Here is a 19,086-nt window from a genome sequence, read left to right on the forward strand (position 1 = left end):
GACTGTACACATTTTTATAATGAAATGTTATGTCATAGAGCACATACCTAATATTTCTACCCAATATATTTTAATAAAACATACAGGACAAAATGAAATGCAACATTACAGGATGTAACGCGATGGCGTGGTATATATTATGCTTGAAGCCCCCCTCTCCCGTCCTTCCCGCCGCTCCTCCTCCCCCCAACACAGATAAGCTTTCTGTCCCCTGGTACATCAGGAAGCAGCAGGTGACAGGACTTTCACGGATGACCTTGGGAAAGGCTAAAAAAGGGAAGGCGCAGCTCCTCCGGCCCCTGGACCCCCGCGCCTCCGTCTAATTCGGGGCCGGGCCCGCCCCCTGACCTTTCGACTCCGCGTGGGGCCCCACCACCTGTTCTCGGTAGCCAATGGACAGCGCCGGGGGGAGGACGCGAGGTGGGGAACTGGCATATAAGGCTCCCCTGGAGCGGGGCGTGAGTTCGAGGTGTGTCGCCTGCTTGCCTTGCGGGTGCTAGCCAGGTGTTTACGCCGCCGCAGCGGAGACCATTACGATCGCGGACCAGCTGTCCTCGAGGAGATGCTGCGGGTTCGGTGCCTGCGCGGCGGGAGCCGCGGGGCCGAGGCGGTGCATTACATGGGATCTCGGGTGCGTACTCCCCGCCGCTCTGCGCCTCGCGGAGCTCCCTCGGAGGTGCAGTGATGTTGCTTCGACTCCCTGGCGGGTCAGGGTCCCATACGCGTGTCCCGGAGGCCCGGGATGGGATGGGATGGGTTGAGATGGGACGGGGGACAGCGGACAGCGGCATGCGCTCCGCGTCCTCCTGCGTGCCCGCATGGCCGCGGCTGGCCCGGGAGGGGGCGGGGCGGGGCCGCTGCGGGGTCCGGGAAGGGAGCGGAGCGTCGGGGAGACCCGGTACTGAGAGTGCAAAATGGAGCGCGAGGCCGGCCTAATAGTGGGTTCCTCCTGCACCAGGAATAGCTCCGGCCGCGCCCCGCAGCTGACAGCAGCAGCCGCTCCTCCTCCCTCCGCCGTCGGGAGGCCGACCTCCTGCTCCCGGAGCCCCGCGGCGGCCGGGTGCAGTGTGCCAGCTCCCGGCCCGGACCCAGGGCTCTACCTTTAGCCCTCTGAGGCCCCTTAATCTTAAATTCTTGAGTTCCTCTCCCCTCCCCACCTTTTCCCTCGTCAATATGTGTCCTGACTTAATCTTAATTCTTCTAAATTCTAAACTCTATTCTGTCCCAAAATGAAGCAGTGCGTTGGTACGTTGGTGGCAGGGACAGCGAAGTATTTCAGAGATGAGGAATAGGTAGGTGGGTTATTTCTCATGGAAGAGAATGCCCTTTTGAAATGCTATCACCACAGTTTCTTTTGCAGAAGAAACCTGTTAGGGATAAACTTTAAATAGCGGAGAGGCCAAGAAAGGCAGAACCTGGTGAGGAGAGCATAGGATAAGACAGGTTTTCCCACTGACATTCAAAGCACCAGCAAACATTAAACATTCACTCAGTTTGTAGTGCTATACCAAGGCCCTGGGAATGGAATATTGAAAAGCAACAAAGGCCCTGCCTTCAAGGAGGCTTCGGTTTAGTTTGGAGAGAGAGCTGTGTGAGATGGACAGGAGAGGTTAAACGGCAGCTTGAGAGAGTTAATTAGGAATCCCTTATGGAATGAGAAGGGAGAATGGGAATACAGGGGGTGGGTGGCAACTAAGCTAGGCCTAGAAGAGGGTGATTTCAAGGGAAGATGTGGAGGGAGACTGTTCCAGTGTGGGGAGGAGCAGGCCTCCATGCAGGAAGTAGGTGGCCTGTGTAAATCAGTCATTCTGAGGAATGATAAATGTGTAGTGACTGTCTTTATCACCAGAAAAGAGCAGAAGTACATATGATATATATTATATAAAATATATAAAATTCTTTCCTCTTTGAAGCTTGGAAGAGTTTTTACAGGATGGGTGCAGCGAACTTTCCAGAGCACCCAGACTGCAGCAGCCTCCAGAAACTCCTTTGCTGCTGATGACAAGGCCACAGATCCTATTCCTAAGGACTGCCCTGTCTCCTCCTATAATGAATGGGACCCACTTGAAGAGGTGATTGTAGGCAGAGCTGAAAATGCCTGTGTTCCACCATTCACTGTGGAAGTTAAGGTAAGATCTGTGTGCTCTACGAGTGTGTATGTAAGTGTGTATATGTGCCAAATGTTTTGTGTGTTTGTTATAGGTGTCTTGTCCCAGTGTTTCCTGTATGCATTTTTCAGCGCAGATGCTACCTCAAGTATAAAATCACAAAATCAGGTAAACAGATTTTTCTTAGCAAGAAATCTAGAGTTCTCAACATCATTCCAGCAAAAGTTACTCTGCTTTTTCAGTCAGAGCAGTGCTAAGTCACTATGAGAATCATTTAAGTTAAGAGCTTAGAAGCCTCTCTCATTTTACGTAAAAGGAAGCAGATACAGAGGTTCATGACTAAGGGTCACACAGCTAGCAGTTGTCTCAGGCAGGATTTGAATCTAAGTCCATTATTAAGTCCATGCATGCAATTTTTCCCAGCTGCATTATTTGTCTTTTGCTTCCCTTTCCTCTCCCTCTCTTCCTTCTTCCTTCCCTTCCTCCCCTGCTTCTTTTCCTCCTTTCACCTCATCTAATTCCCACCCCCCTCTTGTCAACACTTGAGCTTAACAAACTTTAGACAATATTGTAAAGTATGAGTAAAATTCCAGGTTGCTGGAAAATTCACTTAATTTTTAGGGTTATCACATTTTTCCACCATAGTCTCACTCTTGCTTCTTCATCTTGGTGTGAGAGAGGTGATCATGGTTTCCTAGAGGCTGCCAGTGGAGCATGGTTTCTGTCAGATCCTACCAAGCCAGAAAGTCTGGGACTAACCATAGACTCTGTAGGTCTGTTATCTGAGGAACAGCCCAGCAAAATGTGAAGAGCCCTATCACTACATTGATTTTGGGGTGATTTTTTTTTTTTTTTTTTGTACCTTGGTACCAAGATACAAAGCTCAAAGAATATCTACCTAGATAAAGCAGGATTGCCATCTGCCAGTTGCGTTGGTGAAGAAAATGGCCTATAAACAAAATCTAGATTTTTATGGTAAAATAAGTCAGTCTTTGTAGGATTTTATCTATACTTTAAAAATTAGTTTTTGTTCACATGTGACTAATAGATCTAATGTGTGAGAGGGGTGGTAACAGGTGGATTGAATGGAAACTTCTAGTCTTCTGGGAGAAGTAAACATGTAGACTCATGATATAGGATGAGAGAAAGTAAACTGATTCCCCCCAGCCACATTGTATTTCTGTTCTGAAGACATCCATAGAATCTCAGAATGGAAAAGGACCTCAGAGACCATCTTCTCCAACCCCTACCCAACAGATGGGCCACCAACTTTTGCTTGAAGGTCCCCAGTAAGGGGTAACCCTATTATCTTCCGAGGCAGGCCATTCTATTCTTTAACAAGTTCTAACTGTTAGTGTTTCTGTAATTGTTTTTTCCTTAATTGCAATTTCCAAACTGTATGAATTTGTTTTTAGGTAAATAGCAAGTAAAACTATTATTGGGTCTATTAGTCTAGGATAGATCTCTTATTCAATTAACATGCCTTTATTAAGAACTGGCTCTGGGCTGGATACTGTGCTCCATGCTGGGGATACAGCCTCAAAAGTGAACAGTCTCTGCCCTCTAGAAGCTTACATGTGAAATGACCTGTACATAAACCTCGAAGAGTGCATGTCAGTCCATAATCAGAACAAGGAGAACGTTTTTTCAGTTTTCAAGTAGGAAGTGTCTTGGCCATGATTACAAAGCCAGTGTGTCTGAGCTGGAATTTGAACCCATGTCTCTTGCCTGCTAAGTCCAGAAACTTGCTGTCTCTTGGTGCTTTTCTTAAAAAAAGTTGTCCTGGTTTTTATGGATATTCATATCCCTGTTGAAATTCAGTTCTTTTTAGCAAGTCAAAACAAGCAGAAAACAACTCAAACACAGGCCATACGTGACAGGCCATGCAATGTTCTGTCCTCAGTTTCCTGCCTCCCTGCCCAGAAGAGTATTTATTTTCTGGGATCATGACTAATTTTTCTATTACCTTAGAGGGCATGTGAGCCAGGGCAAGGAGGTGGACAAGTCTCTATTCTTTCTCTGATCACTCTCAGACCTGACCCTACATTGCCCCAGGTTTAGAAGGCTGCCCACTTGTGGCAGGACTGAGCACCTAAGGGATGATAAGGAACCTTCTGTGGTGGGAAAAGCCCAGGATGTGGAGGCAGAAGCTCTGGGTTTGTATTCCAGGCCAGCTGCTTATTACTTAGGTGGCCTTAAGTCACTTAGCTTCTCTGGGCCTCACTTCTCCTCAGCTCTGTAAACGAGGGGTTGGACTAGATGGCCCTTTTGAGGTCCTTTTTAGCCCTAGCTCTGTGATCCTAGAACTTCTTAAATTCACATTGTTGCACTCGCCAAGAATGTTCTTCTGCACCTGTTTATTGCATTGGATTGTGTCTCTGAATTAAATCAGATTAATTACTGCTTTCTATGAAATACTTCATTTGGTTCCTTACTACAAAAAGTGCTTACATGACTATTGGAATACTTTGGGCTCTTCTTTCTTGTCTTTTACCTCCTGGGGAATATGCTCAGAAGCATTAGATTGTAAACTCCTTGAAGGCAGGGACTCTTTTGTATTCCCAGCTTAATGTGAAACTATTAGTCTAGCATAGATCTCTTATTCATATCTCTTATTCAATTAACATGCCTTTATTAAGCTTAAGCACATGTGAGGTACTTAAACATTGAATGATTGGCATCCCTGGGTCAAAGTTACATCTCAGCTTTTTTTTTGTTTGGTTTTTTTTTGTTTGTTTGTTTGTTTTTTGGCTGTGGCTAAAGGAGCAAAGGCCAGATCATCAACAAGCACGGTGCCTGCTGTGTCCTTGTAACCTTTGTTGTCTATATGGGAAGACAGGACAGAGGCCTGAGAGCCTGGCCTGATGTATTTGAGGTTTAGGGGTGCTGGGACCCCAAGATTTCAACACGCAGGTCCTGCCCGAAAGAATTCGACCCAAGCCTTCTTTCATCCAAAAGCAAGGTTTATTCAGTATCACCATCTTAGTCAGAAGGAATCTGAGCATTTGTGAGCTTGTAACAGTGGCTAGATTATAAGAATCTGAGCATCTTAATGGACACAAGATGGACCTTCTATACAGAAAGACTGGGAGAGATCTAGGAGTGGCCAAGTAGTCTGTAGGGATTATGTGGTAATAGAATGCCAGGGACCTGGACCTCCTGGCCAAGGGAGAATGGAGCCTAGTTAGGATTAAGGCTGGGGGAAGTGGTGGGGGAGGCTAGGTTAAGGGTAACAGAATTGGGAGATTGGGCGTAGCCACAATGAAAGGCCAGTTGATGGGATTTATAGATAGCCTCAGGCAGCCAGAGATTTGGCCACGTGGGAAAGTCTAGGGTTTTTCCTTTTTGGGTCCAGATCCCATCCTCATCAGTATTTACTACTCAGATTGTAGGGCCTTTGGAATTCAAGGTATTAAATGATACCTGGTAGGTGAGGTGGTCAGAGCAAGCTTCCTATTTCTTCTGAACAAGTCATAAAGAAGGGCAGGTCTTCTTAGTGACTTGATGTCCCAAGTAATTTCTTTCAAGACCAATGCCCTCTGATCCTGACATTTCCAGATGAATAAAATCTGTAAATGAATTCTCTAGTGCCCTTATTTGATTTTGGAGACCTTTATTGTTCCATCACCCTTAATCTTTTATTTATGAATAGTTCTTTATAGTTACTCCTACATACGGAAGCTACTCCATCTCCTGGATCATTTCTGTTAGATAAAACCCCCCAAAAATCAAACTCAGACATGTTTTGTTTTGTTTTTTTTACCATGTTTGAAAATGCTGATATTAGTTAGTTACATGGCCATGTGATCTCATTTGGAATCAGGCTATTTAGACTTTATTACAATCTCTGTTCTGATGTGCTCTGTAACCTTAGACATTTCACTTTGAAGTTTCATGGTCTGGTGGAAAGCATACTGGGCTGGAGGTCAGGAGACTTTGAGTTGGCCAATTATCAAGTATTTATTGGCTGTCTAGTCTTAGTTCTTTAACTAATTAATTAGCTTTGTGTCCTTGGGCAAATTACTTCATAGTTCCTGGTCTTGCTTTCTTCACCTATAAAATGAAGACATCTCCCTACCTACCTTAAGACACTGTGAGAGTAAAAGGAGTTAACAAGTGAAAGTAATTTTTTAAAGATTTTAAGCACTAAGTGCATTTTTATAACTCAAATCTTGGTTTTTTTAAACTCTTAATAGTAAGACACTATTGGCTAACATATTACAGAGTTAACATTGCTGGAATCGTTACAAATAAAAGTGCTAATGAGATCAAGGATGGGTTTTAAAAAGGGGTGCTTGATTCCTAACTTAAGTGAGCCATCTTGCAGATGAGGGTGGTAGTTCACTAGCAGAGTAGATAAAGAAGGAAGAATTGATCTAGAGAATATAAACTGCTTAACCATAAAATAAGTAAGATGTTAAATTGTATAGTAGAGAGTATAAGACAGTATATTATAAGGTATTGCATGGTATAAATTGTAAATGCCAAGGAATCAGAGACAAGATGGCAGGAGATATACATACATACAGAATATGCACACTATTAACAATGATTTTTTTTTCTGTAAATGATTACAACTTATTAATAGGATCATAGATCAAGCTGGAAAGGACCTGAGAGACTGAGAGACCCCCTCCAATCCATTCCCCTTACTTTACAGTTGGAAACTGGGTCCTAATGAGGTTAAATGCCTAGCTCAGTGTTCATGAAGAATTTGAATCTAGCTCTTGATTTTACAGCTAACATTCTTTCCACCGCACCACACTGTCTGGATGAAGGAAAGTGAGAGAGAGAGAGTGTGTGTGTGTATGTGTGTGTAAATACAAAAGGTATTTAAAGTCCCAAGGTTAAAATTAGCTTAGTTGCCAGCTGGGTAAATAAGGAACAGAACATCTGCTGAAGTTCCTTAAATTTCCAGGGACAGCAAGTAGCTCTTTAACCATTCCTTGGCTATCATTGCAGAGCTTAGTACTCCAAAAACATCTGAGAGCTCAGTAACATGGACAGCTTTTCTGTTCTCACTGTCCTTTATTAAAAGTGCTGTGTGCTGAGCATGTAAAATGGTGCTCTTTATCCCACAGACACTGAGTAAATGATTAAGTAATTGAGCCAGTTCAACGAACGAGTGCAAACAGTTTCTACCTCACCCTTGGAAAAAATATCATATCATGAGCACCTGGACCTTGTCCGACTGATTTTCAACTACAGCTTTCCCAAGTAACCCTCATACTTGTTCAAACACTTCTCTTGCTGAGCAGTTTGCTTCATTATCTACCTAGGAAAATTCCACCCTGCACAGAAAACCATGCAAAATACTTCTTGGGACGGTGACTTCTAGTTAGTTGAGCATGGCAGTCAGTGGCCCATTCTACTGTAGGCCTGGCTGACGTCTAAAAGCCTGCTTGTCCTTTGGCTGTGGCCTGCAAGAGATGTGCTTGGCATGAAAAGAAGAAAAAAGTGAATGGGTGCTGTGGCACCAGCATGTCTGGAAGGACTATAAAGAGTAATTTATTATCAGTTTTGTTAGCTGCCATGGCAAGAATTTCCTCCTTGGTGGGAGAGGCTGGAATAAACTCACTACTTAAACCCTAGTGGACATGGTCAGGTTTTGGATGGAGTCACTGTGAGCCTAATCACTGTTTTGCCTTCCTAGAGATTGTTTGTGGCAGTAATGGTCTTTGTGGTTTGCTTAATCCTCAGGATGAAGTCAAATAACCACTGAGTTTTAGGGCATAAGTACGGGATGAGGATAGGTACTGGGCCCTACTTACTGCCTGCTGAAGGTCATTTTCAAACGTCTCCTTCCTATCCCCTGCCCCAGGTCATACAAGTAGTGATAGGCTGAAATCAGGTACTCTGACTTAACCTATTGCTCTTGGTTGAAATAGATGTTCTTAAATTTTGAGATTGAATGGGATTTCAGTAGTGGAAGCTCTTAAGGCCTGGTCTAGAAATTACTCTCAATTTAATCCCAATTTCAGTTTAGAATTATTATTTTTTTTTTTTAGGCAGTTGGGCTTAAGTGACTTGCCTAAGGTCACACAGCTAGTGTTAAGTGTTTGGTCTGAGGCCAGATTTGAACTCAGGTCCCCCTGACTTCAGGGTTGGTGTTCTATCCACTTCGCCACCTAGCTGCCCCTCAGTTTAGAATTATTGACAATTTTCAGGTGGTTGCAGGATTATTGATTTAAGCAACAAATTGTTTGAAGTTTTTTATAGTTCATAAAATTAGTCAGTGAAAATGGGGAAGTATAAGCCAGGGAAGCAACATGCTTTGAGTAGAGGAGGAAAAGGAATTGGCAGGAGTCTTCAAAGTCAGTTCCTTTCAACAAGCATTTTTCCTATTTGCAAGACATTGTAAACAATCAAATAGTCCTTGCTCTCAAGGAGCTTACATTCTACTAGAGGGATAGATCATATAAACAGATGAGTATATACAAAGTCATAGGAAGTAGATTCTAGAGGAAGGGAGCATTAACAACTGGGGTATCAGGAAAGGCCTCATACAAAGTGATCCCTGACCTGTGCTTTGAAGGAAGATGGAGGTGAGTAAGGGGTACAATACAGTTCTAGCAGTGCGGTATAGCCTGGGGAGAGAGAAAGGAGTGGAAAATGGAATGCTCTTGTTTGGGGAACAGGTGCGTAGTTTGCCAGGAATGGAGCATGTGTGAGGGGAGTAAAATGAAATAAGGCAAGAAAGGTAGGTTAGAGCCAAAACAGTGGAGTGCTTTTAAATGCCAGGCTAAAGGGTTTGATATGTCCTGATGCAAAACCACAATTTGCCTGCATCTGGAATACTATGCATTTCTGGTCAGTGAACCTTAATAGAGCTGGAAGATATGCAGAGAAAGGTAACTAGATGTGTTCTACAGTTGCCATATGATGATAGAAAAAACTGCACCCTTCAATATGTCTGTAGAATCATGAATTGAGTTAAACAGGTATTAAGCACATCCTTCACAGTCCTCCACAGCCTTTGTGGGTCTGTAAGGGTATAATACGTAGGTAGATACAATATGAGGTAATAGACCAGATGTGCATGAAGGGTATGAATGTTCATCAAAATAATGAAATTAGAACTAGAAGATGCTTGTTGACACTAAGTATAAATGAACAACTTCCTAAGAGTCTCATTTTTAGAGCTAGTATGAACCTTAGAGGTTTATCTAGTCCAGCTCTCTTAATTTACACATGAGGAAACTTAAGACCCTTTGAGGTGGTGAAACTTGTCCAAAGTGGTCCTTGACTTCAGGTCCTCCTGCTCCAAATCGAACATTCTTTACCTGGCAACAACACAGGGACAGTAGGCATATTCATCCCTTTCAAGACTCAACCGTTTAAGCTTGGTGCCTATGAAACACTGTGGAAACTGGCCAGAGAGTATTCTGGGTTATACTTAAGACCCTGCTATGGGTGATAGAGTATAAATAATCTCAAGCATGAAGACATTAAACCAGCAAAGCTGTCACAGTTAAATTCTGTTACATGAAGTTACACATTGCCCTCAGTGAATGGTCTAATCTATCAAGAGTTATATTTTTCTTAGGAATTGATCTGCTTTCTTTTGCTTCTAGGCCAACACATATGAAAAGTATTGGCCATTTTACCAGCAACATGGAGGCCAGTATTTTCCCAAGGAGCATCTGAAAAAGGCTGTTGCTGAAATTGAAGAAATGTGCAATATTTTGAAAATGGAAGGAGTGACTGTTAAGAGGCCTGATCCCATTGACTGGTCTTTCAAGTACAAAACACCAGATTTTGAGTCTACAGGTGAGTGGTATTCTGTAGTTAACTTAGCTCATGAAATTCTGGCCAGAGGGAAGGCAGTGATGGATGACCTTATAGGAGTTCCTTCCTACTCTAGTGAACTTTGCAAATTGTAGACTAATTAAAAAATAATTTCCAGCAGTAAAATGCTGGAAACTTGTAAGTGATCTGTTAGTATTAGCACATTAGTACCATATTTTTAAGACCATTCTAACTCGAAGATGTTTCATGGAAAAAAGCAAAATATTTCCTAAATTCTTCAATTGTGGTGTGATGGAAATGGATTTCGAGGATGAATGATAAGAGTCCTGGTTCAACTACTTCTTCACTTTATGACCCTTTCACTTCTATGAGCCTTAGTCTCTTCATCTATAAAATGGGAATAATATTGGCACTACATGCTTCAAAGGATTGATGGAGGAAGAATCCTTTAAACTATAAAGCACAGTAGACAGGTTCTCTAAAAACTACAGCTTTCATTTTTATCTGTCCCACCTGTAGAAAGCAAGGCATGAAGAGTATCTCCATTTTTGTTCTAGGAACTGTGGAAACAGATAGTAGAACCCTAGGCATTCTGAAGATGTGTGATTGTATTTCCATTGAATCTGAAGAGCAGAGTTTATTTTTAATCATTTGACAAACTGTTCCCTTCAAATATTTAATTTGATACATATCTTTTACCTCATGTGTGAACAGATGAATACCATTAATCATTTTCATTGCTTTTAATAGAATCAGTTTTCTTTTCCTTAGAACAGTGGCCCTTAAGTTATTAGGAATGACTTGTCTAACAATTAACAAGTCACAGAATCAAAGATGTTTGCTGATTTAAGAAAGAAAAATTAGAAAAAATAGAGCTTATTCAGGAAGGCTTCCTTAGGAAATTAGTTTCCTCCTTGGCTAACATCACTGCTCCATTCTTGTGCAGTTAAATATTCTCACTTATAGTTCTGGAAATGATATCAGGCTAATTTGTAGTTTTTACACAATTACCTGAAGAAGCGTAACTATTCTGTATCACAAAAGATATGATACAAAGAAATATAAAAATTATGATAAAAATTATAATATTATATATACAATATATAATTATATCGTATAAAAATATATAAAAATATGATACAAAGAAATATAAAAATATAAAATGATAAAATGATAAACGGCTGTATCCAGTGAGACCTGGAGGTAGCTCTAGACTTGATAGGTCTTTTATAGGAACATAGGATTTAAGGCTGGAACAAACCTTAGGGATTATCCAGTTCAATCCAATGTTAAAGATGAAGAAAGTGAGGCCCAGAGAGGGACAGTGATTGCCCAAGGTGATATAGGTACTAAGCAGATGTTGGTTTTATTAATATTTAATGCTTGTTAGTGGCTAAACTAGTCATTTCCCTTCATTTTATAGTAACATTTACCAAAATGTTTTCAATAGTCCTTTGAAATAGGTATTATTGGGGCAGCTAGGTGGCACAGTGGATAGAACCGGCCCTGGAGTCAGGAGGACCTGAGTTCAAATGTGGCCTCAGACACAACACTTAGTAGCTGTGTGACCCTGGGCAAGTCACTTAATCCTAATGCCTAGCCAAAATAAGAAAAAAAAAAAAAAGGTAGGTATTATCTACAGTGACTTGCCCTGACATGATTGTAACGGTTTATAAATAGCAGAGTCCACACTTGACCTGAATAATATGTTTCTGCAAATTTGCTATTATGATTATTAAGACTTTTTGACCTTTTTAGGTTTGTATGGTGCAATGCCCAGAGACATTCTGATTGTAGTTGGAAATGAAATCATTGAAGCTCCCATGGCATGGCGTGCACGCTTCTTTGAGTATCGAGCATACAGATCAATTATCAAAGATTATTTCCATCGTGGGGCTAAGTGGACAACGGCTCCTAAGCCCACAATGGCTAATGAGCTTTATGACCAGGTACTTTCCTGTTTCAAAGTTAGTGTACCTTTTTCTACAGAGCACATCAGAGATATATTCTAAATTTTAAGAATGTTTTACTTTTAGCAGTTAAAAAATTTTTAAATGTAAAGTCATACTTAGGTTCAGAAAATCAGTTTTACAAATATGAGATAGAGAGGCATTATCAGTAAAAGATCAAGGTTAGTGTAGGGGTGGGGATAATCATGGACTATGATCTTAAGATGAATCAGCAATATGACAACCAAAAACACTAATTTGGTCTTGGACTTCATTTAGAGAGGCATAGCTTCTGAGAATATTCTTACTGTACAGCTATGATCAGACCACATTTGGAGTTTTGTGATTTTTTTCTGGTAACCACAGTTTAATAAAGATATTAATAAACTGGAAAGTCATCAGAGGAAAAGACTTAAGTCCATGACATAAAAAGGTCAGAGATATTTAGCATAGAGAAGACTCAAGGGACATGATAGCTATCTTTCAAGTATTTGAAAAAAAGATTGGTCATGTGGAAAGGATTGATTAGTCTTGTTCTATTTGGCTCCAGAGAGTAAAACAAGGAGCACTGGCTGGAAGTTGGAAAAAGGACAAATTTAGGCTTAATGTCAGAATTTTTTTCCTAACAATGAAGAGTTATCCAGAAGTAGAATGGACTGCTGTGTAAGATGGTAGCTTCCTTCTCATGGGAGCTCTTCGAGCAGAGACTAGTTGAGTAGGAGTACCCTTGCTTGACTATGGTATAGTGGGGATCTCTTTTCAGATATGAGTTAGACTAAATGGCTGACTGAGCTAGCTGACAGTGAGTTTCAAAGACCTTTTGCTAAGGAGAAGAAAAGTTAGGATTTGCGTTGTTGGAGAGAATATCCCAAAGTAACTCAGACCCAGTATAGGGGACCTAGAAAACTCATTCTATACAGTGTTAGTTTTAGTCCATGGACCAATAGCAAATTCCTTTTGTTAAAAGTACGGAATGACTTTCTTCTGGGAATTTCCAAGGTTGTAGCTAACTATATGTAAATCAGTGTATGGCTTTATGGAATGTGCGCTAGAGTTGCTGAGTATCAGACTACCCTAATTCAATACCTAATACTACACTACACAAATTTTCCACATTTTTCACATGCTTTCACTTACTGTGAGTTTCAGAAATATTAGCACGGTATTTCTTAAATAGCATGCGTCATGTTACTTGATTATCAAGTTGAGTCCAAGTTTAAACTGGTATTCTCAGCTGCATCAATTGCCTTATTTTTCTTCCTTAAAACCAGGGTATTGATTTCGGTGTTTTTTCCCTGTTAGGATTATCCAATCCACTCTGTAGAAGACAGACACAAATTGGCTGCTCAGGGAAAATTTGTGACTACTGAATATGAGCCATGTTTTGATGCTGCTGACTTCATTAGAGCTGGAAGAGATATTTTTGCACAGAGAAGCCAGGTAGAGAAAAGCCGTATCTGCATGCTTTCTTGTATTTCAGTATAAATTATTAGTCCACTTCTAATGGCATGTCTTTAATTTTCTTATTTTCAGGTAACTAATTACCTGGGCATTGAGTGGATGCGTAGGCATCTTGCTCCAGACTATAGGGTGCATATCGTCTCCTTTAAAGATCCCAATCCAATGCATATTGATGCCACCTTCAATATCATTGGGCCTGGTCTTGTGCTTTCCAACCCTGACCGGCCCTGTCATCAGGTAAAAATGACGCTGGAAATAGCAAATAATATGACTAGCAACTGACATAGTAATTCAAATGGCATTTCTGTGAGAACTGTACATTTCTTTTTTAGAGTTATTGTTGAATTAGTTAGGTTTCTCTTACGTTCAGACGTTGGCTTGATGATGGTATGTGGCATAATGGTGTTGGTGATAGTTAATGGGATATCCATTGGATATTAACAGTGGCCATTAGCTTTTGTCAAAGCTAAAAGATTCATCTGTATGTGTGCACACACATGTACATATGTACTTTGAAAATTTACTACACCCCGCCTTACAACAATGAATAACAGTTGAATCAAAGTAATCGATACATACAGTAACCAGGTCTGACAATGTATTCACCATTCTTCTAGTCCCCAGTCTCTAGGACTAATATTGATAATTTCAATTACAAATAAATTGAAATTCATTTTAGCATTTTTATTTCATTTTACATATTGTTTTAGGTTTTACTTCACTCTACATAAATCCATAAAACTTCCTATGTAATAACTAATTTATAATTTCATACAGTAAAATAATATGCTATTAAAATTCCCTAGTCAACATGCCTCCATGTTTTGTTTCCACTTCTTTACTCATGCACTATTTCAAATTATGCAGCAGCTGAATCATAGACAAGATAATGCCTGCATGCCCAGGGCAAATCCCATTTGAATAATAGGTATCTTTCTTCTCCACCCACTATGGCCAGCCTTACCCTGCAGGGGCAGAATGGAGCTGCTGTAGTGGGTGCAGCTGACCTGAGGGTCTTTCCCTGATTCCCTGTGGCCTCCTACTTCCAGCTGGGCAGATGAGTGGTTTTGTTTTTAAATTTTTTAATTTCTAGGCAGCAATACAATTTTTCAATAAGTATGCCATGTTGCTGCTAATTTCTGTACCATTAGGAAAATAAATGACAAGGTTTTATATTTAAATTTAGTATACTTGCTAGAATCTAAAGAAGAATTCCTTCTACAACCCATTCAGCAAGTAGTGGGCTGACCTTTGCAAGAAAGTCCTAGTGGGGAGGAGCCCTGCTACTTCCTAAAGACGGCCAGTTCTACTTTTGGATAGCTTTAATCAGTAGGAAGTTTTTCCTTGCAACTTTTTGCAGCTTCTGTGAGTTGCTTCTAGTGAATAATAGCTGACATATAGCACCTTAAGGTTTACAAATGACTTTTTATATATTGTCATTGGAGCGTTACAACAGCTCTATGAGGAAGTTACTACCAACTGTTTTCCTCATTTTACATGTGAGGCAACAGGCTCAGAAATGTTAAGTGACTTCTCATGAATAACAGTGGTAAAAGCAGACCTCACACCTGGCCCTGTGTACACTATGCACTGCTTCCTATTGAATCCCTCCCAAGTCATCTTTTTCCATGCTAAATAACCTCTTTTTTTCATTTGACCTTCATTGCTTCAACTTAGTGGCCATCCTAAAATGTAGTGCCCAGAACTAACAACAGGACTCCAGATGCAATTTGACCAGCAGGGCACAGCGCAGGGGGAGTTTCACCTGCCTCGTCGTTGATACCCTCATTCTTGCCTGTTCCAACTCAAGGTTCAAGCCCACTGAGCTTGCAGCGCCCTAAAACCTCGGGTCTTTTTTGATATAATAAAACCATGAGACTTCATATTTACCAGATGTTCTACTGATGTAGGTAGGAGTTTTTAAGCTCATCAAGGACAGCTGTGTGTTCTCTGCTTACCTTGGTTATAACTCTATTAGCAATTTTGGTTCTGAACTTTCGAGTCCAAAGATCATCAAGCATTGAATTCTACTTTGTAACATACAAATTGCATCATACCAGCATAAATTAGTCATAATCTGAATGTTTGAAAAATAACTTAAAGATGGGAAACCTTGATGACATTTCAGATGGAATTATTGATAAGGGCTGACAGAGCAAGAAATTAAATCTTTTTGGATTTTTCTTTTAGATTGAACTTTTCAAGAAAGCAGGATGGACTATAGTTACTCCTCCAACTCCAGTCATCCCAGATGGTAAGAATTCCTTTCTATTGTGAGATTAACTCTGGATTTTGAACTTATTTATATGAAGTACAAAGTTAATTTGGGAAAATATTTTCCCCCCAAAAATAAAGCAGTTCAGGACTCTCTTCTTTAGGGCATGGAAGTGAGAAGGAAAAAAAAAATTGGCCAAGTAGAGGGAAATTGTTTAAAAAAGATAATTTTAAAAAAAAGCATTGTGAAATATAAATGTGTAATTATTAGAGACTGATACATTTTTATATTTGTGTAAAAGATTATGAAGAAAGTTCAAAGGCCTCCTAGGGAAAGGGAATTACTACTAGCATGAAAGTACTATTACCCTATCCTTGTGCTCTTTTAATAAGAACCTCTCTTTTAAGTGGAAATACGAATGGATACTGAGACAATTACTTATTTTCTTTTTAGACCACCCACTCTGGATGTCATCCAAATGGCTCTCCATGAATGTCCTAATGTTGGACGAAAAACGTGTTATGGTGGATGCCAACGAAGTTCCAATTCAAAAAATGTTTGAAAAACTGGGTATGTTCAATATGTCAAAAGATTACATATGAAAGAGTTTTTAAAGATTGTATAATGATCTTAAACATTCTGGGTCAGAGCAGTATTTTATTTCTAACAGTGGTACCAAGGGACATTTTGTGGAAGGACCTTGTATTTCAACCTACATGTCTTCAAATGTATCTAACTTTCCTTAGTAACCAATATAATAGTTCTCTAAACCCTTCAGGGACCATTGAAAACTTTATAGCTCATATGGGAACAGCTACTTCATAGGCAGCCTTGTGGATTGATCAGCTATGTTTAAATGGGAGACACATTTAAAGTACTTCAATGAGCTACTTAAAACTAAATGAAAATAAAATATAATTTTAAATATTAATAACCATTATTATAGTTTTGAAAGGGATTTTTGAAGGGCACAGGTCTTCATATGGCTCTATTTTATTTTCCTGTGAGTATACTCAAGGTTCTGCCATGTTCCCTCTTCTGTCCCCTCTCTGTATTTTATCTTAGTAATTTAATTGACCTTCCATAAATTCACTTACCTCTGTCAAGGTTACTTCCAGGTTGCTCTCTGTCCTGGGCTTGAGTCCCAAATTGAGTCCCAGAAACCTGTCTATTAGACTTTTTGATCTGGGTGTCCTGTAAGCACCTCAATCTCAATGTGTTCAGAACAGAATTGGTTATCTTTCCCCAGAATAGCCAACCCCTCTTCCTCACTTCCTGCTTTTATCAAGAGTACCACTACACTCCCAGTCACTCTATGTGAGTGGGAGTCTACTCTCCCACAGCTGCCACATCTTGTCACTTTTTATCTCTAGCTCTTACATACAACATCCCATCTCCCATCTTGGTACCTTTGGCTGTTAATTTTGCCTGGGTTACATTCCCTTTTCACCCCTGCATCTTAAAATCCTTAGCCTCCTTCAAGCTCAGTTCTAAGTGCCTCCTCTTCCATGAAGCTTTTACTGATACCCAGCTGGTACCTCTTCCAGAATTATCATAGCATGATTATGTATAATTAGTGTAACAGCTAACTTGTAAGTCAGTCCCAAGTCTACCAGTCAAAGGTTGTTTTGTCTTTCTGTCTTTTAAAGGAGATATCACTATCTTACTATCGCTTGGAATATTAGTCTGTTTTAGACTAATTAGTCAGGAGGAAAACCTAATTTTCCATCTACATTCCTACCCACTGCCCCCTAGCTGCCACCATATATCACTGGTAGACTTAAAAAACCAGGATTTCTATAATTTACAATCTTTGTTTTCAATTTTCTTACTTAAAGAAATCTGGTAAGATACAATATCTTGTTTAAATCTTGTATCTTTGTTTTCATGCAGGTATTTCGACAATCAAAGTTAATATTCGTAACGCCAATTCATTGGGAGGAGGTTTCCATTGCTGGACCTGTGATATTCGTCGACGTGGCACCCTGCAATCCTACTTTGACTAGAATTGGCCAGATGAGTGGTGGTGGCTGCTTAGCTTGAAATAAGGCTAGTCAGCTTAGGTATAAGCTTCATTCTACTGCTAAAACAAATGCATGAGCTAGCTATATAGTGCTTTAAGCAATCATGTCCTTAACCCCAGAGTCTTGAACCTAGTTTATTGTCACTCGCTTCCATATAAGGGAAAAAATCTTAATTGCTAAGTCTTTGGGCTGACTTTTTGAAACACTTTTGTTTCTACTCCTGAAGTCCTATTCACTTTGGCTTCAAGTGTGAACCTGACAATGTGTTTCAAGGCAAAGGTTAGCTGCTAGAATAACTTGGCCACTAATGTTTAACCGTCTACCTCTGTTTAATTTTCTATCCATAAGGCAGCTTGAAATGATAGCCCTGAATTTAACATTCTTTTTTTTTTCTCTATTAAGTAGTGTTATATTTAATTTTCTATCCAAAAGGCAGCTTGAAATGATAGCCCTCTGTTAAGTAGTTTTGTGTATCTTACTTTGGGTCCAGATAACTGCCTCTTTTTCTAACAGTATTTTGGGTTAATTTTTTATTTCCATTTTTTAAGATAAGCTAAACTATGCAAACATCAAAGGGAATTCTCCAGGAATTTAGTTAATATTCTCATCTCAACATTTTAACATTAGTGTTATTTGCTTCTAAAAACATTTTCATATGACTTACCTTATTTCAAATGAAATGTTTTGTCCACATTTCCTGTTATTTCCAAAGTTCTTACAGAAATATTCAATGCAGCAAGATATAATTGTAATTTCCCATCTCTAACTTTTTGGTGTGTTCAGTAGCTATACACGACTACATCTGTAAGTTTTCTTTCTTTGGTAAGTTAAGATGTTTACGTAAGTGCAGATTCTTTAAAGCATAGCTGAGAGATAAGAGTATTCAGTAATTAATGGAAAAGAACCTATATGCATACATATGACCTGGTTTTAATGTTGGATACCAGACATGTATTTTTTATGCTAATAAAAATTTTTGTGTTCAAAACAAACCATACCATCTTCCTGAATCTGTGATGTGAACTTTAATTGAGGGAGTTATTGATTTCTGTGCCTCAGTAATAGCAACTTGTTCAATAATATTTGGGAAATTTATAAGGATAAAGCCCAATTTCTAAAATGTTATTTCTACCACTGCTTGGAAGAGTTGTTCTTCCAGTATATTAATACAATATATATAACCTAATGCTAGTCATGTAAATTACTTGAGCAACCTTAAAATGGCTTGCTTTCAAGTTTTAAGCCCATATTCAAATCCTTTTTAGCTTGGTAGGCCCTGCTAAAGCTTGTACTACTGTGTTAGCCTAACCTTTAAGGACTGTAGTTATCCTTATGCCAAATAGGAGACACAAAAGGTGATCTGTGCATTAGGTAGGAGGGGATTTCCAACTCTTCACATTCTACCTTTCTAGTCAACTCCCCCTACTCCCTTTAATAGACTGTTCCAACTCAAGCAGTGGTAGAAATAATAACATGTTTGAGCTAAAAGATATTGTCAATACTTCCAACTTTATTGTTCCATCCTTCTCCGTTATATTTCAGTATGGCATCCATATTCTTAATTCCATAGATAGATGCTG

General features: G+C 39.9%; 1 protein-coding gene across 1 annotated transcript; it reads left to right on the plus strand.

Annotated features, from left to right (window-relative positions):
- Window positions 1-459: 459 nt before the first annotated feature.
- GATM (glycine amidinotransferase) lies at window positions 460-18,484 on the plus strand. The gene is made up of 9 exons (XM_027869846.1): window positions 460-631; window positions 1,914-2,129; window positions 9,683-9,878; window positions 11,616-11,806; window positions 13,109-13,246; window positions 13,340-13,504; window positions 15,458-15,521; window positions 15,936-16,052; window positions 17,376-18,484. The coding sequence occupies exons 1-9, from the start codon at window positions 563-565 to the stop codon at window positions 17,486-17,488; spliced, it is 1,269 nt and encodes a 422-aa protein (XP_027725647.1). The 5' UTR covers window positions 460-562; the 3' UTR covers window positions 17,489-18,484.
- Window positions 18,485-19,086: the final 602 nt, after the last annotated feature.

This window comes from Vombatus ursinus, unplaced genomic scaffold (genome assembly GCF_900497805.2).
Source record: "Vombatus ursinus unplaced genomic scaffold, bare-nosed wombat genome assembly UNPS02014794.1, whole genome shotgun sequence".
NCBI lineage: Eukaryota > Metazoa > Chordata > Mammalia > Diprotodontia > Vombatidae > Vombatus > Vombatus ursinus.

What these genes read in the sequence shown, in the direction of transcription:
- GATM (XM_027869846.1), top strand. Translation starts at nt 563, where the DNA reads ATGCTGCGGGTTCGGTGCCTGCGCGGCGGGAGCCGCGGGGCCGAGGCG. An exon ending in CTAATGAGCTTTATGACCAG is followed by an intron (nt 11,807 to 13,108) that starts GTACTTTCCTGT and finishes TTTCCCTGTTAG; the next exon opens with GATTATCCAATCCACTCTGT. An exon ending in TTTTTGCACAGAGAAGCCAG is followed by an intron (nt 13,247 to 13,339) that starts GTAGAGAAAAGC and finishes TCTTATTTTCAG; the next exon opens with GTAACTAATTACCTGGGCAT.